The following is a 24,400-nucleotide window of genomic DNA, read 5'->3' as shown; positions in this document are numbered from 1 at the left end:
TCAACCTTTTTCTCATCAAGGTAGGTCTTAAAGTCACTACTGATGCAATTCTTGAACTCTTCAATCAATATTCTCTAAAGTTTCAACCTTTTTCTCATCAAGGTAGGTCTTAAAGTCACTACTGATGCAATTCTTGAACTCTTCAATCAATATTCTCTAACGTTTCAACCTTTTTCTCATCAAGGTAGGTCTTAAAGTCACTACTGATGCAATTCTTGAACTCTTCAATCAATATTCTCTAACGTTTCAACCTTTTTCTCATCAAGGTAGGTCTTAAAGTCACTACTGATGCAATTCTTGAACTCTTCAATCAATATTCTCTAAAGTTTCAACCTTTTTCTCATCAAGGTAGGTCTTAAAGTCACTACTGATGCAATTCTTGAACTCTTCAAATCAATATTCTCTAAGGTTTCAACCTTTTTCTCATCAAGGTAGGTCTTAAAGTCACTACTGATGCAATTCTTGAACTCTTCAATCAATATTCTCTAAAGTTTCAACCTTTTTCTCATCAAGGTAGGTCTTAAAGTCACTACTGATAGAATTCTTGAACTCTTCAATCAATATTCTCTAACGTTTCAACCTTTATCTCATCAAGGTAGGTCTTAAAGTCACTACTGATGCAATTCTTGAACTCTTCAATCAATATTCTCTAACGTTTCAACCTTTTTCTCATCAAGGTAGGTCTTAAAGTCACTACTTATGCAATTCTTGAACTCTTCAATCAATATTCTCTAACGTTTCAACCTTTTTCTCATCAAGGTAGGTCTTAAAGTCACTACTGATGCAATTCTTGAACTCTTCAATCAATATTCTCTAACATTTCAACCTTTTTCTCATCAAGGTAGGTCTTAAAGTCACTACTGATGCAATTCTTGAACTCTTCAATCAATATTCTCTAAAGTTTCAACCTTTTTCTCATCAAGGTAGGTCTTAAAGTCACTACTGATGCAATTCTTGAACTCTTCAATCAATATTCTCTAACGTTTCAACCTTTTTCTCGTCAAGGTAGGTCTTAAAGTCACTACTGATGCAATTCTTGAACTCTTCAATCAATATTCTCTAACGTTTCAACCTTTTTCTCATCAAGGTAGGTCTTAAAGTCACTACTGATGCAATTCTTGAACTCTTCAATCAATATTCTCTAACGTTTCAACCTTTTTCTCATCAAGGTAGGTCTTAAAGTCACTACTGATGCAATTCTTGAACTCTTCAATCAATATTCTCTAACGTTTCAACCTTTTTCTCATCAAGGTAGGTCTTAAAGTCACTACTGATGCAATTCTTGAACTCTTCAATCAATATTCTCTAAAGTTTCAGCCTTTTTCTCATCAAGGTAGGTCTTAAAGTCACTACTGATGCAATTCTTGAACTCTTCAATCAATATTCTCTAAAGTTTCAACCTTTTTCTCATCAAGGTAGGTCTTAAAGTCACTACTGATGCAATTCTTGAACTCTTCAATCAATATTCTCTAAAGTTTCAACCTTTTTCTCATCAAGGTAGGTGTTAAAGTCACTACTGATGCAATTCTTGAACTCTTCAATCAATATTCTCTAAAGTTTCAACCTTTTTCTCATCAAGGTAGGTCTTAAAGTCACTACTTATGCAATTCTTGAACTCTTCAATCAATATTCTCTAACGTTTCAACCTTTTTCTCATCAAGGTAGGTCTTAAAGTCACTACTGATGCAATTCTTGAACTCTTCAATCAATATTCTCTAACGTTTCAACCTTTTTCTCATCAAGGTAGGTCTTAAAGTCACTACTGATGCAATTCTTGAACTCTTCAATCAATATTCTCTAAAGTTTCAGCCTTTTTCTCATCAAGGTAGGTCTTAAAGTCACTACTGATGCAATTCTTGAACTCTTCAATCAATATTCTCATAAGTTTCAACCTTTTTCTCATCAAGGTAGGTCTTAAAGTCACTACTGATGCAATTCTTGAACTCTTCAATCAATATTCTCTAACGTTTCAACCTTTTTCTCATCAAGGTAGGTCTTAAAGTCACTACTGATGCAATTCTTGAACTCTTCAATCAATATTCTCTAACGTTTCAACCTTTTTCTCATCAAGGTAGGTCTTAAAGTCACTACTGATGCAATTCTTGAACTCTTCAATCAATATTCTCTAAAGTTTCAACCTTTTTCTCATCAAGGTAGGTCTTAAAGTCACTACTGATGCAATTCTTGAACTCTTCAAATCAATATTCTCTAAAGTTTCAACCTTTTTCTCATCAAGGTAGGTCTTAAAGTCACTACTGATGCAATTCTTGAACTCTTCAATCAATATTCTCTAAAGTTTCAACCTTTTTCTCATCAAGGTAGGTCTTAAAGTCACTACTGATAGAATTCTTGAACTCTTCAATCAATATTCTCTAACGTTTCAACCTTTATCTCATCAAGGTAGGTCTTAAAGTCACTACTGATGCAATTCTTGAACTCTTCAATCAATATTCTCTAACGTTTCAACCTTTTTCTCATCAAGGTAGGTCTTAAAGTCACTACTTATGCAATTCTTGAACTCTTCAATCAATATTCTCTAACGTTTCAACCTTTTTCTCATCAAGGTAGGTCTTAAAGTCACTACTGATGCAATTCTTGAACTCTTCAATCAATATTCTCTAACATTTCAACCTTTTTCTCATCAAGGTAGGTCTTAAAGTCACTACTGATGCAATTCTTGAACTCTTCAATCAATATTCTCTAAAGTTTCAACCTTTTTCTCATCAAGGTAGGTCTTCAAGTCACTACTGATGCCATTCTTGAACTCTTCAATCAATATTCTCTAACGTTTCAACCTTTTTCTCGTCAAGGTAGGTCTTAAAGTCACTACTGATGCAATTCTTGAACTCTTCAATCAATATTCTCTAACGTTTCAACCTTTTTCTCATCAAGGTAGGTCTTAAAGTCACTACTGATGCAATTCTTGAACTCTTCAATCAATATTCTCTAAAGTTTCAACCTTTTTCTCATCAAGGTAGGTCTTAAAGTCACTACTGATGCAATTCTTGAACTCTTCAATCAATATTCTCTAAAGTTTCAACCTTTTTCTCATCAAGGTAGGTCTTAAAGTCACTACTGATGCAATTCTTGAACTCTTCAATCAATATTCTCTAAAGTTTCAACCTTTTTCTCATCAAGGTAGGTCTTAAAGTCACTACTGATGCAATTCTTGAACTCTTCAATCAATATTCTCTAAAGTTTCAACCTTTTTCTCATCAAGGTAGGTCTTAAAGTCACTACTTATGCAATTCTTGAACTCTTCAATCAATATTCTCTAACGTTTCAACCTTTTTCTCATCAAGGTAGGTCTTAAAGTCACTACTGATGCAATTCTTGAACTCTTCAATCAATATTCTCTAACGTTTCAACCTTTTTCTCATCAAGGTAGGTCTTAAAGTCACTACTGATGCAATTCTTGAACTCTTCAATCAATATTCTCTAAAGTTTCAGCCTTTTTCTCATCAAGGTAGGTCTTAAAGTCACTACTGATGCAATTCTTGAACTCTTCAATCAATATTCTCATAAGTTTCAACCTTTTTCTCATCAAGGTAGGTCTTAAAGTCACTACTGATGCAATTCTTGAACTCTTCAATCAATATTCTCTAACGTTTCAACCTTTTTCTCATCAAGGTAGGTCTTAAAGTCACTACTGATGCAATTCTTGAACTCTTCAATCAATATTCTCATAAGTTTCAACCTTTTTCTCATCAAGGTAGGTCTTAAAGTCACTACTGATGCAATTCTTGAACTCTTCAATCAATATTCTCTAACGTTTCAACCTTTTTCTCATCAAGGTAGGTCCTAAAGTCACTACTGATGCAATTCTTGAACTCTTCAATCAATATTCTCTAAAGTTTCAACCTTTTTCTCATCAAGGTAGGTCTTAAAGTCACAACTGATGCAATTCTTGAACTCTTCAATCAATATTCTCATAAGTTTCAACCTTTTTCTCATCAAGGTAGGTCTTAAAGTCACTACTTATGCAATTCTTGAACTCTTCAATCAATATTCTCTAAAGTTTCAACCTTTTTCTCATCAAGGTAGGTCTTAAAGTCACTACTGATGCAATTCTTGAACTCTTCAATCAATTGTCTGAGGTTATCATAGTCTGGAGTTGTGTACTCTATTTTTAGAAATGATGCCATGCCAACTTTAATTCCTTTCATTTATTTGTCCACAGTACATCATTCAACTGTGACATTAGAAATGATGCCATGCCAACTTTAATTCCTTTCATTTATTTGTCCACAGTACATCATTCAACTGTGACATTAGAAATGAAGCCATGCCAACTTTAATTCCTTTCATTTATTTGTCCACAGTACACCATTCAACTGTGACATTAGAAATGATGCCATGCCAACTTTAATTCCTTTAATTTATTTGTCCACAGTACATCATTCAACTGTGACATTAGAAATGATGCCATGCCAACTTTAATTCCTTTCATTTATTTGTCCACAGTACATCATTCAACTGTGACATTAGAAATGAAGCCATGCCAACTTTAATTCCTTTCATTTATTTGTCCACAGTACATCATTCAACTGTGACATTAGAAATGATGCCATGCCAACTTTAATTCCTTTCATTTATTTGTCCACAGTACATCATTCAACTGTGACATTAGAAATGATGCCATGCCAACTTTAATTCCTTTCATTTATTTGTCCACAGTACATCATTCAACTGTGACATTAGAAATGAAGCCATGCCAACTTTAATTCCTTTCATTTATTTGTCCACAGTACATCATTCAACTGTGACATTAGAAATGATGCCATGCCAACTTTAATTCCTTTCATTTATTTGTCCACAGTACATCATTCAACTGTGACATTAGAAATGAAGCCATGCCAACTTTAATTCCTTTCATTTATTTGTCCACAGTACATCATTCAACTGTGACATTAGAAATGATGCCATGCCAACTTTAATTCCTTTCATTTATTTGTCCACAGTACATCATTCAACTGTGACATTAGAAATTAAGCCATGCCAACTTTAATTTCTTTCATTTATTTGTCCACAGTACATCATTCAACTGTGACATTAGAAATGATGCCATGCCAACTTTAATTCCTTTCATTTATTTGTCCACAGTACATCATTCAACTGTGACATTAGAAATGAAGCCATGCCAACTTTAATTCCTTTCATTTATTTGTCCACAGTACACCATTCAACTGTGACATTAGAAATGATGCCATGCCAACTTTAATTCCTTTCATTTATTTGTCCACAGTACACCATTCAACTGTGACATTAGAAATGATGCCATGCCAACTTTAATTCCTTTTATTTATTTGTCCACAGTACATCATTCAACTGTGACATTAGAAATGATGCCATGCCAACTTTAATTCCTTTCATTTATTTGTCCACAGTACATCATTCAACTGTGACATTAGAAATGAAGCCATGCCAACTTTAATTCCTTTCATTTATTTGTCCACAGTACACCATTCAACTGTGACATTAGAAATGATGCCATGCCAACTTTAATTCCTTTCATTTATTTGTCCACTGTACACCATTCAACTGTGACATTAGAAATGAAGCCATGCCAACTTTAATTCCTTTCATTTATTTGTCCACAGTACATCATTCAACTGTGACATTAGAAATGATGCCATGCCAACTTTAATTCCTTTCATTTATTTGTCCACAGTACATCATTCAACTGTGACATTAGAAATGATGCCATGCCAACTTTAATTCCTTTCATTTATTTGTCCACAGTACATCATTCAACTGTGACATTAGAAATGATGCCATGCCAACTTTAATTCCTTTCATTTATTTGTCCACAGTACACCATTCAACTGTGACATTAGAAATGAAGCCATGCCAACTTTAATTTCTTTCATTTATTTGTCCACAGTACACCATTCAACTGTGACATTAGAAATGATGCCATGCCAACTTTAATTCCTTTCATTTATTTGTCCACAGTACACCATTCAACTGTGACATTAGAAATGATGCCATGCCAACTTTAATTCCTTTCATTTATTTGTCCACAGTACATCATTCAACTGTGACATTAGAAATGATGCCATGCCAACTTTAATTTCTTTCATTTATTTGTCCACAGTACACCATTCAACTGTGACATTAGAAAGGATGCCATGCCAACTTTAATTCCTTTCATTTATTTGTCCACAGTACACCATTCAACTGTGACATTAGAAATGATGCCATGCCAACTTTAATTCCTTTCATTTATTTGTCCACAGTACATCATTCAACTGTGACATTAGAAATGATGCCATGCCAACTTTAATTCCTTTCATTTATTTGTCCACATTACACCATTCAACTGTGACATTAGAAATGATGCCATGCCAACTTTAATTCCTTTCATTTATTTGTCCACAGTACATCATTCAACTGTGACATTAGAAATGATGCTATGCCAACTTTAATTCCTTTCATTTATTTGTCCACAGTACATCATTCAACTGTGACATTAGAAATGATGCCATGCCAACTTTAATTCCTTTCATTTATTTGTCCACAGTACATCATTCAACTGTGACATTAGAAATGATGCCATGCCAACTTTAATTCCTTTCATTTATTTGTCCATAGTACATCATTCAACTGTGACATTAGAAATGATGCCATGCCAACTTTAATTCCTTTCATTTATTTGTCCACAGTACATCATTCAACTGTGACATTAGAAATGATGCCATGCCAACTTTAATTCCTTTCATTTATTTGTCCACAGTACACCATTCAACTGTGACATTAGAAATGATGCCATGCCAACTTTAATTCCTTTCATTTATTTGTCCACAGTACACCATTCAACTGTGACATTAGAAATGATGCCATGCCAACTTTAATTCCTTTCATTTATTTGTCCACAGTACACCATTCAACTGTGACATTAGAAATGATGCCATGCCAACTTTAATTCCTTTCATTTATTTGTCCACAGTACATCATTCAACTGTGACATTAGAAATGATGCCATGCCAACTTTAATTCCTTTCATTTATTTGTCCACAGTACATCATTCAACTGTGACATTAGAAATGATGCCATGCCAACTTTAATTCCTTTCATTTATTTGTCCACAGTACATCATTCAACTGTGACATTAGAAATGAAGCCATGCCAACTTTAATTCCTTTCATTTATTTGTCCACAGTACATCATTCAACTGTGACATTAGAAATGAAGCCATGCCAACTTTAATTCCTTTCATTTATTTGTCCACAGTACATCATTCAACTGTGACATTAGAAATGATGCCATGCCAACTTTAATTCCTTTCATTTATTTGTCCACAGTACATCATTCAACTGTGACATTAGAAATGATGCCATGCCAACTTTAATTCCTTTCATTTATTTGTCCACAGTACACCATTCAACTGTGACATTAGAAATGATGCCATGCCAACTTTAATTCCTTTTATTTATTTGTCCACAGTACATCATTCAACTGTGACATTAGAAATGATGCCATGCCAACTTTAATTCCTTTCATTTATTTGTCCACAGTACATCATTCAACTGTGACATTAGAAATGATGCCATGCCAACTTTAATTCCTTTCATTTATTTGTCCACAGTACATCATTCAACTGTGACATTAGAAATGAAGCCATGCCAACTTTAATTCCTTTCATTTATTTGTCCACAGTACATCATTCAACTGTGACATTAGAAATGATGCCATGCCAACTTTAATTCCTTTCATTTATTTGTCCACAGTACATCATTCAACTGTGACATTAGAAATGAAGCCATGCCAACTTTAATTCCTTTCATTTATTTGTCCACAGTACATCATTCAACTGTGACATTAGAAATGAAGCCATGCCAACTTTAATTCCTTTCATTTATTTGTCCACAGTACATCATTCAACTGTGACATTAGAAATGATGCCATGCCAACTTTAATTCCTTTCATTTATTTGTCCACAGTACATCATTCAACTGTGACATTAGAAATGATGCCATGCCAACTTTAATTCCTTTCATTTATTTGTCCACAGTACACCATTCAACTGTGACATTAGAAATGAAGCCATGCCAACTTTAATTCCTTTCATTTATTTGTCCACAGTACATCATTCAACTGTGACATTAGAAATGATGCCATGCCAACTTTAATTCCTTTCATTTATTTGTCCACAGTACATCATTCAACTGTGACATTAGAAATGATGCCATGCCAACTTTAATTCCTTTCATTTATTTGTCCACAGTACACCATTCAACTGTGACATTAGAAATGATGCCATGCCAACTTTAATTCCTTTCATTTATTTGTCCACAGTACATCATTCAACTGTGACATTAGAAATGATGCCATGAAAACTTTAATTCCTTTCATTTATTTGTCCACAGTACATCATTCAACTGTGACATTAGAAATGATGCCATGAAAACTTTAATTCCTTTCATTTATTTGTCCACAGTACATCATTCAACTGTGACATTAGAAATGATGCCATGCCAACTTTAATTCCTTTCATTTATTTGTCCACAGTACATCATTCAACTGTGACATTAGAAATGATGCCATGAAAACTTTAATTCCTTTCATTTATTTGTCCACAGTACATCATTCAACTGTGACATTAGAAATGATGCCATGAAAACTTTAATTCCTTTCATTTATTTGTCCACAGTACATCATTCAACTGTGACATTAGAAATGAAGCCATGCCAACTTTAATTCCTTTCATTTATTTGTCCACAGTACATCATTCAACTGTGACATTAGAAATGATGCCATGCCAACTTTAATTCCTTTCATTTATTTGTCCACAGTACATCATTCAACTGTGACATTAGAAATGAAGCCATGCCAACTTTAATTCCTTTCATTTATTTGTCCACAGTACATCATTCAACTGTGACATTAGAAATGATGCCATGCCAACTTTAATTCCTTTCATTTATTTGTCCACAGTACATCATTCAACTGTGACATTAGAAATGATGCCATGCCAACTTTAATTCCTTTCATTTATTTGTCCACAGTACATCATTCAACTGTGACATTAGAAATGAAGCCATGCCAACTTTAATTCCTTTCATTTATTTGTCCACAGTACATCATTCAACTGTGACATTAGAAATGATGCCATGCCAACTTTAATTCCTTTCATTTATTTGTCCACAGTACATCATTCAACTGTGACATTAGAAATGATGCCATGCCAACTTTAATTCCTTTCATTTATTTGTCCACAGTACATCATTCAACTGTGACATTAGAAATGATGCCATGCCAACTTTAATTCCTTTCATTTATTTGTCCACAGTACATCATTCAACTGTGACATCAGAAATGAAGCCATGCCAACTTTAATTCCTTTCATTTATTTGTCCACAGTACATCATTCAACTGTGACATTAGAAATGATGCCATGAAAACTTTAATTTCTTTCATTTATTTGTCCACAGTACATCATTCAACTGTGACATTAGAAATGATGCCATGCCAACTTTAATTCCTTTCATTTATTTGTCCACAGTACATCATTCAACTGTGACATTAGAAATGATGCCATGCCAACTTTAATTCCTTTCATTTATTTGTCCACAGTACATCATTCAACTGTGACATTAGAAATGATGCCATGCCAACTTTAATTCCTTTCATTTATTTGTCCACAGTACATCATTCAACTGTGACATTAGAAATGATGCCATGCCAACTTTAATTCCTTTCATTTATTTGTCCACAGTACATCATTCAACTGTGACATTAGAAATGATGCCATGCCAACTTTAATTCCTTTCATTTATTTGTCCACAGTACACCATTCAACTGTGACATTAGAAATGATGCCATGCCAACTTTAATTCCTTTCATTTATTTGTCCACAGTACACCATTCAACTGTGACATTAGAAATGATGCCATGCCAACTTTAATTCCTTTCATTTATTTGTCCACAGTACATCATTCAACTGTGACATCAGAAATGAAGCCATGCCAACTTTAATTCCTTTCATTTATTTGTCCACAGTACATCATTCAACTGTGACATTAGAAATGATGCCATGAAAACTTTAATTCCTTTCATTTATTTGTCCACAGTACATCATTCAACTGTGACATTAGAAATGATGCCATGCCAACTTTAATTCCTTTCATTTATTTGTCCACAGTACATCATTCAACTGTGACATTAGAAATGAAGCCATGCCAACTTTAATTCCTTTCATTTATTTGTCCACAGTACATCATTCAACTGTGACATTAGAAATGATGCCATGCCAACTTTAATTCCTTTCATTTATTTGTCCACAGTACATCATTCAACTGTGACATTAGAAATGATGCCATGCCAACTTTAATTCCTTTCATTTATTTGTCCACAGTACATCATTCAACTGTGACATTAGAAATGATGCCATGCCAACTTTAATTCCTTTCATTTATTTGTCCACAGTACATCATTCAACTGTGACATTAGAAATGATGCCATGACAGATATTAAAAAATGGGGAAAATGTTCAAGGCATCTAAATGCACTATAGCATTTAGAATTTGTATGAAATGAAAATTCCTCATGTGATAAAAACAATCTCACATCACATTACTTGATAATGTGAAGAGAACTGAAAAGGGAGAAAACTAGAGGAAAGAAAATGTATTTATAAATCATACAGATATAGACAATTTCTTCTTATTTGACAATAAGCATTTAATGAGAGTGATTCTTTATTTAATGTATTTATAAATCATGCAGATGTAGACAATTTCTTCTAACTTGACCATGAGGGTGATTCTTTCACAGCTTTAGGTAAATGATTCATAATCAAAAGACCTGAATATGCAAAACGTTTCTTAAATAATTTGTGGTTTTGGAATTTTGCAATTATTACTTGACGATGACCATAAAAGACTGTACACAACTCCCTTGATAATTCACAAACCCACTTATAATGTGTGGTCAGGCATGGATCACAATTTCATTGTTAGAAAATACCCCAAAGATCAACCCTTATTTGTTGAACATCAATAAAATCAAGAACAATACCGGAAAATGAAACCCTGATATATCATTCATTTTTATTGTCAAAAAATGGTTAGTACCCCGAAATTTGAATGAATGTCACTAAATTCTCCCCTTGTAATTAGAAGTCTTATAAGTTGTTGAGTTTTCTTTTCAAACAATATTCTCTGTACACTGTAAATAACAAAATTTGTTGAAATTTTAATAATTGAAAATGTCTCTAATGCCTACAGGTGGCAATACTTTAATAAATAAATACCAATGAAATAATTTTTTTCAAGTGAAATTCATGTTTTAATTCTATGTTTTAATTCAGTTTTAGTGTAATTATCATAAATGTGATATGCCCTCTTGTATTTAACCATGAAAAATGTCAATCTAGTCACTGCTATGTCTGTGTTTCTGTGAGAACCTAATTCAGTACTGACCGTGTTTTGATCTCTGACTTGCATAGGCATTTATTTTATTGCTAGACTTGATTAAAAGCAGACCTACTTTGTACTTTCCCTTTAATTACCTCTGTGAATCAAATAAAGTAAAGAGGGTGGAATAAAAGAAAAATTTAAAGGCTTGCAAATCCTACCTGGGTAAAAGATAGTGATCATGGCTATGTGTCAGGTCAAGTCATTTTAACTAATCAATTGAACTCCATTATAAATATTATTATGTGAGTAATATAATTAAACTACCTTCAATTAGTCTACTTATTTACAAATGTAATCAAAGATAGCATGACAACCAAACAGAGTACTTGGTAAATAAAAAGCTTTGCATCACAGATATGGTTCACTGGGGATAAAAGAGTTCCTGCGTTTGCAATGAACTTAAAATTCCTGATCTGACACCCCAAAAGTTTCATTTTTACTTGCAATCAAATCATGGCATCAATACTAGAACAAAGAAAAAAATTCAAGTTTTCACACTGATGGTTGAGTCGTGAAATAAATGTCCTTAGCTTTTGAAAAAAAATCTTATTTTGTTGTAAATCAACAACAAAAAGCAGTGACATAATAATATCATTTTCATGTACACATGTTGGTTGTTGCAACATCTTGGAGTATTGTTGTTATTGATCCTTCTGAGATGGGCCATCTTGAAAATAAAGGCATAAAAAATGAAACACTTGATTTGAGAAAGCTCTGTATTGACAATTATTCCTAACATGATAATAAAATGAGAAATCAGACATTAAACAGTCCTGTTACCACCCCACCCGCATTTTCTTAGTAGCGATGACATCCACTTATTTTTTTTTTTTTTTTAGGAACCTTCATTAACTTGCTAATAGTGTGGTGTATGCTTTCGGACACTGTTGTATGCAAGTAACAGACGTACTTGGATTTGCTTGCTGACGTTTGACCATAACAAACTTTGCATTTAAGTATTTAAACCTCATTTCTGCTTTGTTTTGGATGACTTATTTGGAATGCCAAAACTTACTCATCCCTGCATAGTCAGGATTTGGTTTATGTTCCATTAAACCTTCTCCATACATATATACCTAAAAAGCTGACAAATGTCTCACCTGAAACCTGAATAGCATATAGTTCCACAGTGGTACATGTGAATGTCTCTTCCTTGGGAACAGCAGTCCATCTACTGACCTATAAGGAGAAAACACACCATCAGTGTCTGGCTGTGATAAAAAACAATAAATATATCATTGGCTTTTTATCACCTGTTATGTATATTCAATTTGCATAGTTTGTTAGTGTCCAAAATAAAGTTCATTTCCTACCTGACCCAAATCATTTTTTTAATTCTGTAAACAACTAATACATAGCAAATAGTTTCCTATAAGTATGGTTCAACTACTAGGATTAGTATCTTGGTCTGAGTCAAAGACCTTGTGTTTACCACATATTATATTCTAATTATAACCAACATTTAGAAGGTTATTTTCCATTAGGTTGTTGTTGTTGTTGTTGTTCTAGGGTTTAACGCCATTTTTCAGCACAAGATAGGCTATACATGGCGGCCAGTATAACTGGTGGAGGAAGAACCCTGGAAAACCCAGGGAAGAACCACCGACCCACAAGAAGCTACTGGCATTCCATTAGGTAATATACATTTAAAAAAATGCTAATTGTGACTTGAGGTCAGGTAGAGGTCTATATATTCTTGTTTTTCTAGAAATTATTCATTTGTACTTTAACATCTGAACAGAATTGGTTGTATTACTGTTGTGTTCAGTAGTTCATTAGGGATGGAATTTTATTTATTAAAATTATTCATTCACTAAAAATACAAAGTGCCATTCTAAAACTAATATTTTTGGACACAGAGACTGGAATCTATACTCAAATTTTAAATAAGGATTTAATTCTTGGATTGTATTACTGTAATCCAACAAAAGAATGTTGGCACATCACCACTACATGGGCCACTACAGGCACATCAACACTTCCACATTTGGTTTAATTCGGATTTACCCTAAAGTTTCTTCAGAACATTAGTCATTAGGATTTGTGTCAGTAATTCTAGGATTATTTGGGATTAAATTAGCAATACCATATGCTTAAAAAAAAAATTAAAATGTATTTTCACTTTAGAATAAATGTATTCTAGGGAAATAAATTATTTGAAGTTTACAAAGCATGTTGCTTCTCACTCTTTTTTATTACTTATTTTAAGGCAATAATTATAATACTAGGGGTGAAATGATTCATCGATATATCAATGCATTGATACTTTTGCTGAAGCAATACACATATCGATACAAGAGATGGAGAATCAATACCAAACTATATTTACCGTATGCATGTTATTTTAGTCTTCAGCAGTCATGAATAATTATTATTAATTGCCTTGTTATTCTGTAAAATTATAATCCATCTGAAACAGCATTTGCAGTCACAGTCATTCATGTTTATTAGTAAAAATGAAAAAGATTACTTGAGAATACCCACTCGCTGTATACAAGTTAACACAAAGTGACATACTTCGTAATTTCCCCCCCCATTTCATGCTAATTATCTTAACCCAGAAGTATGTTCAGCAAATACTATACATTCCAAACGTGTTCCTAATGTTTAGTGAAGTACTTTACTCATCATTTGATAACCACTTTCACGCAAAGTTTCAACTTTGAATTGTATCTTGACTCCTTTGGATGATCTAAAAGCTATGCTACCAGTGTGTTGCATGTTGAAATATATTACAATGAATTCTCATTTGTGATTGCTTGTTATGCTCACTGATAAACAATAACCACCAATCAGAAATCAATGTAGCTTATTCGCTGCATGACAAACAGGAAGTATTGGCAGAACAGGAGAGAAACATTGTGAGAAAGTCATTAGAAATGTCAAGTACTTAAGCGGAGATGCTGTCGTGTGCCATTGCGCGAATGGTGCAAATTTTCTACGAATTTGCATGAGATTGGTAATATTTTCAAATCACTCATGTTGTACAAAACAAAGGGAATTAAATGGATCCACCATTAAATGGCCTAACATGCTGGATAAAACTCAATGAAACAATTAATGAAGGACTGAACTGCAATGAGCAATGAACCAATGAAGACAGCAATGAAGTCAACAATCAGCAAAACACCAAGATTAAGCAGATCAGCTCTATAATAAAACAAGAGTTTTTATAAGGTTGGACTAAACCTTTGCCAGGAATAGAACATCTGACTGGTTGGACTAAACCTTTAACAGGAATAGAACATTTGACTGGAGTGGACTAAACCTTTAACAAGAACAGAACATCTGACTGGCTGGACTAACCTTTAACAGGAATAGAACATTTGACTGCTTGGACTAATCTTTAACAGAGACAGAACATCTCTGTGTGTGATTTGGAATTTAACATAACTTTAACAATTTTTCTGTCATACTGCTATGATGTCTGCAGCTTGACAGTTTATAGTTATGTCCAGCACTGGGTCTTCATGCAGCATGATGTCCCACCCAGTCACATTATCCTGACACTATGCTAACCAGTCCTAACAGTAATCTCTTTTAAATCTGAGTGACAAGAGAGGCAGCTGCTAAGTGTGTGTGTGAATTGGATTTTTAACGTAGCTTTAACAATTTTTCAGTCATATCGTTATGATGTCTGCAGTGGGGCAGTTTACAGTGATGCCTAGCACTGAGGCATCATGTCGCAGACATGTAGCATGATGTCCCACCCAGTCACATTATACTGACACCAGGCTGACCAGTCCTAACACTAACCTCTTAATGCTGAGTGCCAAGTGAGGCAGCTGTTAGCACCATTTTTGTAAGTCTTTGGCATGACTCGGCCGGGGATCGGACCGATGACCTCCCGCATCCGAGGCGGACGCTCTAACCACTAGGCCACCGGAGCGGTCAGCAGCTGCTAAGTACCATTTTTATAAGTCTTTGGTATGACTCGGATGGGATTTGGACCCACAACCTCCCGCATCTGAGACGGATGCTCTAACCACCAGGCCACCGAAGCAGTCAAATAGAACATTTGACTAGTTGGACTAACCTTTAACAGGAATAGATAATTTTACTGGTTGGACAAATCCTTTAGATAATCTGACAGATTTGACAAAATCTTTAATAGTAATAGATAATATGACTGGCTGAGTAAAATAAATAAAGGTGAAAACTTATCTCAAGTAAAACCTTCGCAGGTAAAGACTGTATATAACCAGTATCAATACACATGTCCTGTAGGAAACCCATGTTGCCATGACAAGTTTCTATGATCTGAAATTGCACACTTGGTAACATTGCTGACTGAACCTAACTACCCTTTGATGTCCATAAGGAAAAGGTTTTAGTTCCTTCAACCAGCATGTACTATTAAGTAAGAAACCTGGTAATAAGATTATTATGTTATTGTGAGGATTTAGCATGTTTACAACAGTGGTACATGGTGGTGGTGGTGGGGGGTCCCATAAATATGCGAGGAGCATGTTTTTAAGAAAAGTCAGCAATTAAATTCACTGGCAGTGAATGCTACTAACTCTGATGTTATAAATACCTGTATCTGTTATACAATCTTTCTACTTTATAACGTTTTGAGCACGTTGTCAGTGATTGTTTTCCTTGCTGTTAGTTTTTAGTCTTGTGCAGTGTTCAACCTCACTGTGGTGACCTCACTAGAGTACACTTTTGGGTCATCACTTACTTTGATTCCAAATTTCTGTTGTAGAAGAATTTGTTCTATGTTTCTCCAAAAAGAAATTGTGTTCCAGTGGAGGTAATTATGTTATTCTTCATTGAACACAGTCATTTTTTTAATATTCCATGGAGTGTGTGTGTCCTTATACAAATTCATTTGTAAGCAATACAATTACAAATAGATGTATATATCCACAATGTTGACAGACACTTATACATGTCACACTATATATAATTGCAAGAGTAAGGCAAAAATCATAATAGTTATAGAAAAATATATACTGTACTTCAAGTGAATTATGCCATTGCTGCCAGAGGTGACTTGCATGAAGGATAAAAAAATTCTTCCTTATACATCTGAGAAAAAAAAATCCTCAATGGAAATGGCCACACCAAAACAAAATTCAGTGGCAATGACATTTCTCTGAGTAAATCTGGACCTTTCACTGTTGTAAACTTTCAATGATTTAAGTGATCCATCAAGATCTAAGGATGACTCTAGCAGACATACAAACAGACATGTGAACAGACATACCAGCATCTGTTGGCATCAGTGATGAGGAAAAGGATACCCATCAGCCCATACAGGTATGAGTGATTGTTCCAGACTGTCTTGTTCAGTAGGAACAGGTACCAGTAGCAGATGACAAATATCAGACAGTTCATCCGGTACATCAGACCAAGACAAATACACAAGGCACCTGTTGGAAACAGAATTACAACAACAATCAATGTTAACTGAAATTATCTCCTTGGTGTCCCAGTAATATAAGCTATGCAACTGTTATACAACATGTCTCACTCCAATCTCTCAATCGATTGCACTTAAAATATGCATGAAAACCAATTATGAGCAAAATCATTTTTTCGAGTAAAATGTTTCTTGATAATACTTACCGGATCATAATACATTTGCTGAACATCCACTACTTCAAAAAATTAAGTCTGTTAAAGGTCAAAGGTGATGTCAACCATGTCTTTTGGCATGTTTTAGCAATAAAAGTGCTTTAACACATTAACACCTGGAGGTTTTTGTCATTTTCGCCTGAAATTCGAGTAGGAAACACATTTTGAAAGCTATTTCTGAATATATCCTAATAAATCAACTTCTTGGTGATCTTCCAATAACATAATGCCTAGTTGTGTTAGAAGCATCGTTTTTCATTGGAATTCATGAGAATTCATGAGAATTACTGACATAATTTTCTAGATATTCATTGTGATAATCATATTTGAGGCCAGATCAACACCATCTTCATTCAAGACTGAATATATCTTACAATTAGTCTTCTGATCAAAGCCATGTGTAAACATGACCTTCCATTTAGGAGGAATAACAATATGGTAAGATTTTCCAAATGGCTGCCACTGTGGCCATAACAGATGTCAAATCAACACCAGTTTCATCTGATGCCAGCTAAACGACATAAGAAGTCTTGTAGTGAAAACTCAATGCTGATATCACTTTTCATTTAGAAGCAACAGCCTTTCAAAAATTATTGTACTGCATATCATATTGACACAAATTTTATTTAAGACCAACAAAACACCATAAGAAATCTTCCAGTGAAAACCACAAACTGACATGATTTTCTTTCCAAAAGGTGTAACAAGCTTTTTTAGATGGCTGCCATGGTGGCTCTATCTGCTGTCAGACTGGTACCATTTTAATTTAGGACCAGCTAAACATCATAAGAAATCTTCTAGTGAAAACCTGGTGCTGATATGACAATTCATTTAGGATGTGTTATGATAACAAGATTTTCAAGATGGCTGCCATGGTGGCAATACTGATGTCCATGGAGCACTATTCTCCTTTAGAAGAAATGTAAAGCATTTTGGCAATCCTCCAAATAGTTTAGGAGCAATAACAAACTTGTGCTAAATGACAGGCTTTAAAAAAATTCCTAAAATGTAGATTAATGTGAAAATACTATAATGGCACCAAACTAAAATCAGATCATTTACACAAGGATACAAAGAAACAAAAAAATTCATTTGTCTGTCTTAAGTGTTTTTTGTTGATCTGTGCTAAATATGTTTTGTGAAAAAAGCAAAGGTCCAAAATGTTAAAATTTTTAAAATAAAAAATTTGGAAAATTCTAGTGACTGCCTGAAAATCTAATCTGGCTTTTATCTAAAAAAAAAAAATGTCTAAAAATGTTATTTATCTATATTAAATGATTTCATGCTCAATTGTGTTAAGAAACATTTGAAAAAAAGTCCAAAGATTAAAATAATTAGAAACTGAAACATTCATGTGATCGTTTGAAAATCTGAATAGGTCAAAGACATAAGAAAACAATAATGAGTATGAAATTTCTTGATTCAAAGTTTAATAGATTTAAGTGTATTGTTCTAAAACAGATTTGAGACATGGCAAAGTGATGTGCCTCCTTTCATACAAAATACATTCATAAATATTTATCACAAGGCACAGAACTACATACTAAGAATAAAAAGCATTTCTAAAATCATTTCAAATCAATCAAGGAAAATCATGATCAATTACTTGACTTGTTTTGTTCAGCAACTGATCTTCAAATTTTTTATATTATTTGTCTCAAGTTCTGTCAGTGTGACCATAAATCAGCCATGAAAACAACATCCTTGACAATGTCATACATGATACACCCATCTTGACTGAGTTGGGCATAAACCAAGCCACAACTTTCAGAAACAACAACATAATGTGTGGTAGATTATACACCCATCTTGACTGAGTTGGGCATAAACCAAGCCACAACTTTTAGAAACAACAACATAATGTGTGGTAGATTATACACCCATCTTGACTGAGTTGGGCATAAACCAAGCCACAACTTTCAGAAACAACAACATAATGTGTGGTAGATTATACACCCATCTTGACAGAGCTGGAGGTGTCTGAATGCATGTGTATGTTATAGACCAAACAAGGATAGGGTTCAGTCACAAAGAAAGGGTTCAGTCTTTTGCAGGATGTATATCACAGCCCAAACAAGGAAAAGGTTCATGGTCTTTTGTAGGTTGTATGTTACAGCCCAAAAAAGGAAAGGGTTTAGTCTTTTCTAGGACAAATGTTACAGCCCAAACAAGGAAAGGGTTCAGTCTTTTGTAGGATGTATATTACAGCCCAAACAATGGAAAGGATTCACATTATTTTGTAGGATGTATGTTACAGCCCAAACAATGGAAAGGGTTCACAGTATCTTGTAGGATGTATGTTACAGCCCAAACAATGGAAAGGGTTCACAGTCTTTTGAAAGATGAACAACTGTTGGATTCAGGTCAATGTTTAAAATATCGTGCCGAAAATCAAATGAATGTGCAAAAATTTCAAGATATATTAACAAACCCTACCTTGTTTATTGTAATTTAAATTTCCTCAATATTTAGAAAATTACCCCTTTTCCAATGGGGTGGGGGTGGGGACAGGGACTATACATCAGTAATATTGTATATAGGGCAAAGATTTATAAAATATCTCCTGTAACACAAACATTACAGTGAAGACAAGGAAATAGGTCAGTAAGTTAGTAAGTTATATTTTACTGTGCTGTGACCTTGAATTTGATGCAGAAGCATGGCAGAAGTACACAACATACATTGTAGTCATCATGCATTTCCAGTCATAATAATTTTCATTGATGCAAAAGTGATGTGCAGCCCTGGCTTTTGTGACAGTTAACACACTAAGGCACATAACATAAGTCTAGCAAATATTGAGATAAAGTTTCAGTCAAAACTCAACAAAGTCATGGAATAGATATTAACCCTTATTAATGAAAGGCGATGTGGACCATTTCAAAACATAACAAGCTTGACTTAAGATGGGCATATACAAGCTTACAAGGCAGCTAAATCCCCTTAAGTTAAACATATCAACAATATTATGTGTTTTCCACTTTTCAATACATATTCCACTTTTATGCATGTAATTAGGGGAGCAGCTTTAAGCACAAGTCAATGGATAGAGCATTTCTTTGGAGAGAGGTAATGATGTTGGAAAGTGGGTGTATAGTATAGTACAGTAGATACATGCTGGTAGGTGTTGGAAAGTGGGTGTATAGTATAGTACAGTAGATACATGCTGGTAGGTGTCTTACTTAATATTAGGCTGAGGTAGACCATACACATCCATTCAACAGGCAATGGTTTCAGAAAGTCAAAGAGAGGAAACTGGCACTGGTCTGGATCTCCCCATATCTCAGAAACTTGGTGCAGGCCACGCTCATGCATTGTGTCCATCACCATAAGGATTCCTACAAAACAAAACAACACCAATAAACTTGCCTACCTACCTAAATGAATCAACTAACTACTAACACACAGTCACATGCACACACACACACACAACACATGTACGTGTCTGTTTTAATCAGCCTTTTCTATCTATACCAGAGATGTTAGTGGTAGACTAGCTAATTGCCAATCATTGTTTTAATCAGCCTTTCTACCTATACCAGAGTTGTTAGTGGTAGACTAGCTAATTGCCAATCAATGTTTTAATCAGCCTTTCTACCTATACCAGAGTTGTTAGTGGTAGACTAGCTAATTGCCAATCATTGTTTTAATCAACCTTTCTATCTATACCAGAGTTGTTAGTGGTAGACTAGCTAATTGCCAATCATTGTTTTAATCAGCCTTTCTACCTATACCAGAGTTGTTAGTGGTAGACTAGCTAATTGCCAATCATTGTTTTAATCAGTCTTTCTACCTATACCAGAGATGTTAGTGGTAGACTAGCTAATTGCCAATCATTGTTTTAATCAGCCTTTCTATCTATACCAGAGATGTTAGTGGTAGACTAGCTAATTGCCAATCATTGTTTTAATCAGCCTTTCTATCTATACCAGAGTTGTTAGTGGTAGACTTGCTAATTGCCAATCAATGTTTTAATCAGCCTTTCTATCTATACCAGAGTTGTTAGTGGTAGACTAGCTAATTGCCAATCATTGTTTTAATCAGCCTTTCTATCTATACCAGAGTTGTTAGTGGTAGACTAGCTAATTGCCAATCATTGTTTTAATCAGTCTTTCTACCTATACCAGAGTTGTTAGTGGTAGACTAGCTAATTGCCAATCATTGTTTTAATCAGTCTTTCTACCTATACCAGAGATGTTAATGGTAGACTAGCTAATTGCCAATCAATGTTTTAATCAGCCTTTCTATCTATACCAGAGATGTTAGTGGTAGACTAGCTAATTGCCAATCATTGTTTTAATCAGCCTTTCTATCTATACCAGAGTTGTTAGTGGTAGACTAGCTAATTGCCAATCAATGTTTTAATCAGCCTTTCTATCTATACCAGAGTTGTTAGTGGTAGACTAGCTAATTGCCAATCAATGTTTTAATCAACCTTTCTACCTATACCAGATTTGTCAGTGGTAGACTAGCTAATTGCCAATCATTGTTTTAATCAGCCTTTCTATCTATACCAGAGATGTTAGTGGTAGACTAGCTAATTGCCAATCAATGTTTTAATCAGCCTTTCTATCTATACCAGAGATGTTAGTGGTAGACTAGCTAATTGCCAATCAATGTTTTAATCAACCTTTCTACCTATACCAGATTTGTCAGTGGTAGACTAGCTAATTGCCAATCATTGTTTTAATCAGCCTTTCTATCTATACCAGAGTTGTTAGTGGTAGACTAGCTAATTGCCAATCATTGTTTTAATCAGCCTTTCTATCTATACCAGAGTTGTTAGTGGTAGACTAGCTAATTGCCAATCAATGTTTTAATCAGCCTTTCTATCTATACCAGAGATGTTAGTGGTAGACTAGCTAATTGCCAATCATTGTTTTAATCAGCCTTTCTATCTATACCAGAGTTGTTAGTGGTAGACTAGCTAATTGCCAATCAATGTTTTAATCAGCCTTTCTATCTATACCAGAGATGTTAGTGGTAGACTAGCTAATTGCCAATCATTGTTTTAATCAGCCTTTCTATCTATACCAGAGATGTTAGTGGTAGACTAGCTAATTGCCAATCAATGTTTTAATCAACCTTTCTACCTATACCAGATTTGTCAGTGGTAGACTAGCTAATTGCCAATCATTGTTTTAATCAGCCTTTCTATCTATACCAGAGTTGTTAGTGGTAGACTAGCTAATTGCCAATCATTGTTTTAATCAGCCTTTCTATCTATACCAGAGTTGTTAGTGGTAGACTAGCTAATTGCCAATCAATGTTTTAATCAGCCTTTCTATCTATACCAGAGATGTTAGTGGTAGACTAGCTAATTGCCAATCATTGTTTTAATCAGCCTTTCTATCTATACCAGAGTTGTTAGTGGTAGACTAGCTAATTGCCAATCAATGTTTTAATCAGCCTTTCTATCTATACCAGAGATGTTAGTGGTAGACTAGCTAATTGCCAATCAATGTTTTAATCAGCCTTTCTATCTATACCAGAGATGTTAGTGGTAGACTAGCTAATTGCCAATCATTGTTTTAATCAGCCTTTCTATCTATACCAGAGTTGTTAGTGGTAGACTAGCTAATTGCCAATCAATGTTTTAATCAGCCTTTCTATCTATACCAGAGATGTTAGTGGTAGACTAGCTAATTGCCAATCATTGTTTTAATCAGCCTTTCTACCTATACCAGAGTTGTTAGTGGTAGACTAGCTAATTGCCAATCATTGTTTTAATCAGCCTTTCTATCTATACCAGATTTGTCAGTGGTAGACTAGCTAATTGCCAATCAATGTTTTAATCAGCCTTTCTATCTATACCAGAGTTGTTAGTGGTAGACTTGCTAATTGCCAATCAATGTTTTAATCAGCCTTTCTATCTATACCAGAGATGTTAGTGGCAGACTAGCTAATTGCCAATTAACGGTTGAAAGATTTTAAGTCTGATATTTTTCTAAGTGGTTCAACAAGTCATGTCATCACTAAATAACACAATATCTTACTCATATTTTCAAGAAATAAGGCACAGCTTCATTTATTATTCCAAATTCTCTCCATTGTGTGTGTGTGTGCAAAAATAAATTTATAATTATACTAGTATGGCAATAAAAACAACCATTAATGTTTGTCAACTTCTTAAGCAATGCATTATGTACATTTTACAGAAAGTTTACATTGTTTTTTTATATCTGTACTTCACATTTACATTTGCAAGGGTTTATCTTCCACGAGTCTTTGTGCAAATTCATCTGTACATTTTTTGATCGTTTTCCATTAGTTACTATTGTGCCGAGGTGCTGAAAAACGCCACTTCATAAAAGCATGCTGCCGTAATGCCTTAATGATCAATGTGTCTTTATGCATTATGTTCAGTAGAAACCAAGTTTGGTGATGTTTAGGAAAACTAGCTAGATTACAATTAAATATCATAAACAGGTCTTACCAAAAAGAACCCTAAGTAATGCAAGTGATGCAGGGTCCTCAGGTCGAAACAAAAGACGGATTACTGCCTCCCAACTAAACAAATCAGACAGGGAAAATCCAAATATTTCCCTGAAACGTTCCTTTTTAATCTCGTTTGCATCTGTTGACAAGCTTCTCTGTACAGCTAGAGTTGTCCTTCCTTGCATGATTATAAATTTGGCTGGAAACTATTACAGTCTGAAATACATGCAAAATCTTCATCATTCACTAAGGAACAACATGAGGATTAGTGATGTCATCATTCATTAATGACCAGTGTGTGTATTAGTGACATCATCATTCACTAAGGACCAATGTGTATATTGATGACATCATCACTCACCAAGGACCAATGTGTGTATTGATGACATCATCACTCACCAAGGAACAATGTGTGTATTGATGACATCATCAGTCACCAAGGAACAATGTGTGTATTGATGACATCATCAGTCACCAAGGAACAATGTGTGTATTGATGACATCATCATTTACCAAGGACCAATGTGTGTATTAGTGATGTCATCATTCACTTCAGATTAATATGTATTCCAGACATGATGAAATTTAAAAAATGTAACCCCAAACCCCATTTGAATAAAAGCATTTACTTTACATAGCAAATTCACACATCTACATGACTACACAAAATAAGAGGTATACAAAGTTGCATGTGTGTGATTTGGATTTTTAACGTAGCTTTAACAATTTTTCAGTCCTATTGTTACAATGTCTGCAGTGTGCCAGTTTATAGTGATGTCTAGCACTGGGGTTCGAACCCACGACCTCCCGTATCTGAGGCGGATGCTCTTACCATGAGACCACCAGAGCGGTACAAAGTCGCATAAAAATGTTTTAAACAATATGCATGTTCATGATGATGTCTTTAATGACATTAAACCAATCAGAAACTATTTGGATGAATATACCTGATTATGGCA

General features: G+C 34.3%; 1 protein-coding gene across 1 annotated transcript in view; it reads right to left on the bottom strand.

Moving 5' to 3' along the window:
* The window catches only part of LOC149806251 (vitamin K-dependent gamma-carboxylase-like), a 152,899-nt gene extending 129,246 nt beyond the window's left edge, over window positions 1-23,653 (bottom strand). The window contains exons 1-4 of the mRNA XM_089935497.1: window positions 23,440-23,653; window positions 20,186-20,341; window positions 16,633-16,798; window positions 12,521-12,599 (exon numbers count right to left, since the gene is read on the bottom strand). Of these exons, the coding sequence (XP_089791623.1) occupies window positions 12,521-12,599; window positions 16,633-16,798; window positions 20,186-20,341; window positions 23,440-23,626 (588 nt within the window). The 5' untranslated portion in view covers window positions 23,627-23,653. The remainder of the gene's footprint in view (window positions 1-12,520; window positions 12,600-16,632; window positions 16,799-20,185; window positions 20,342-23,439) is intronic.
* Between the last annotated feature and the right edge of the window lie 747 nt (window positions 23,654-24,400).

This window comes from Sinohyriopsis cumingii, chromosome 2 (genome assembly GCF_028554795.1).
Source record: "Sinohyriopsis cumingii isolate HCF-2022 chromosome 2, ASM2855479v2, whole genome shotgun sequence".
In the NCBI taxonomy this organism is placed as follows: domain Eukaryota; kingdom Metazoa; phylum Mollusca; class Bivalvia; order Unionida; family Unionidae; genus Sinohyriopsis; species Sinohyriopsis cumingii.
This window is presented reverse-complemented; position numbering and strand designations above follow the sequence as displayed.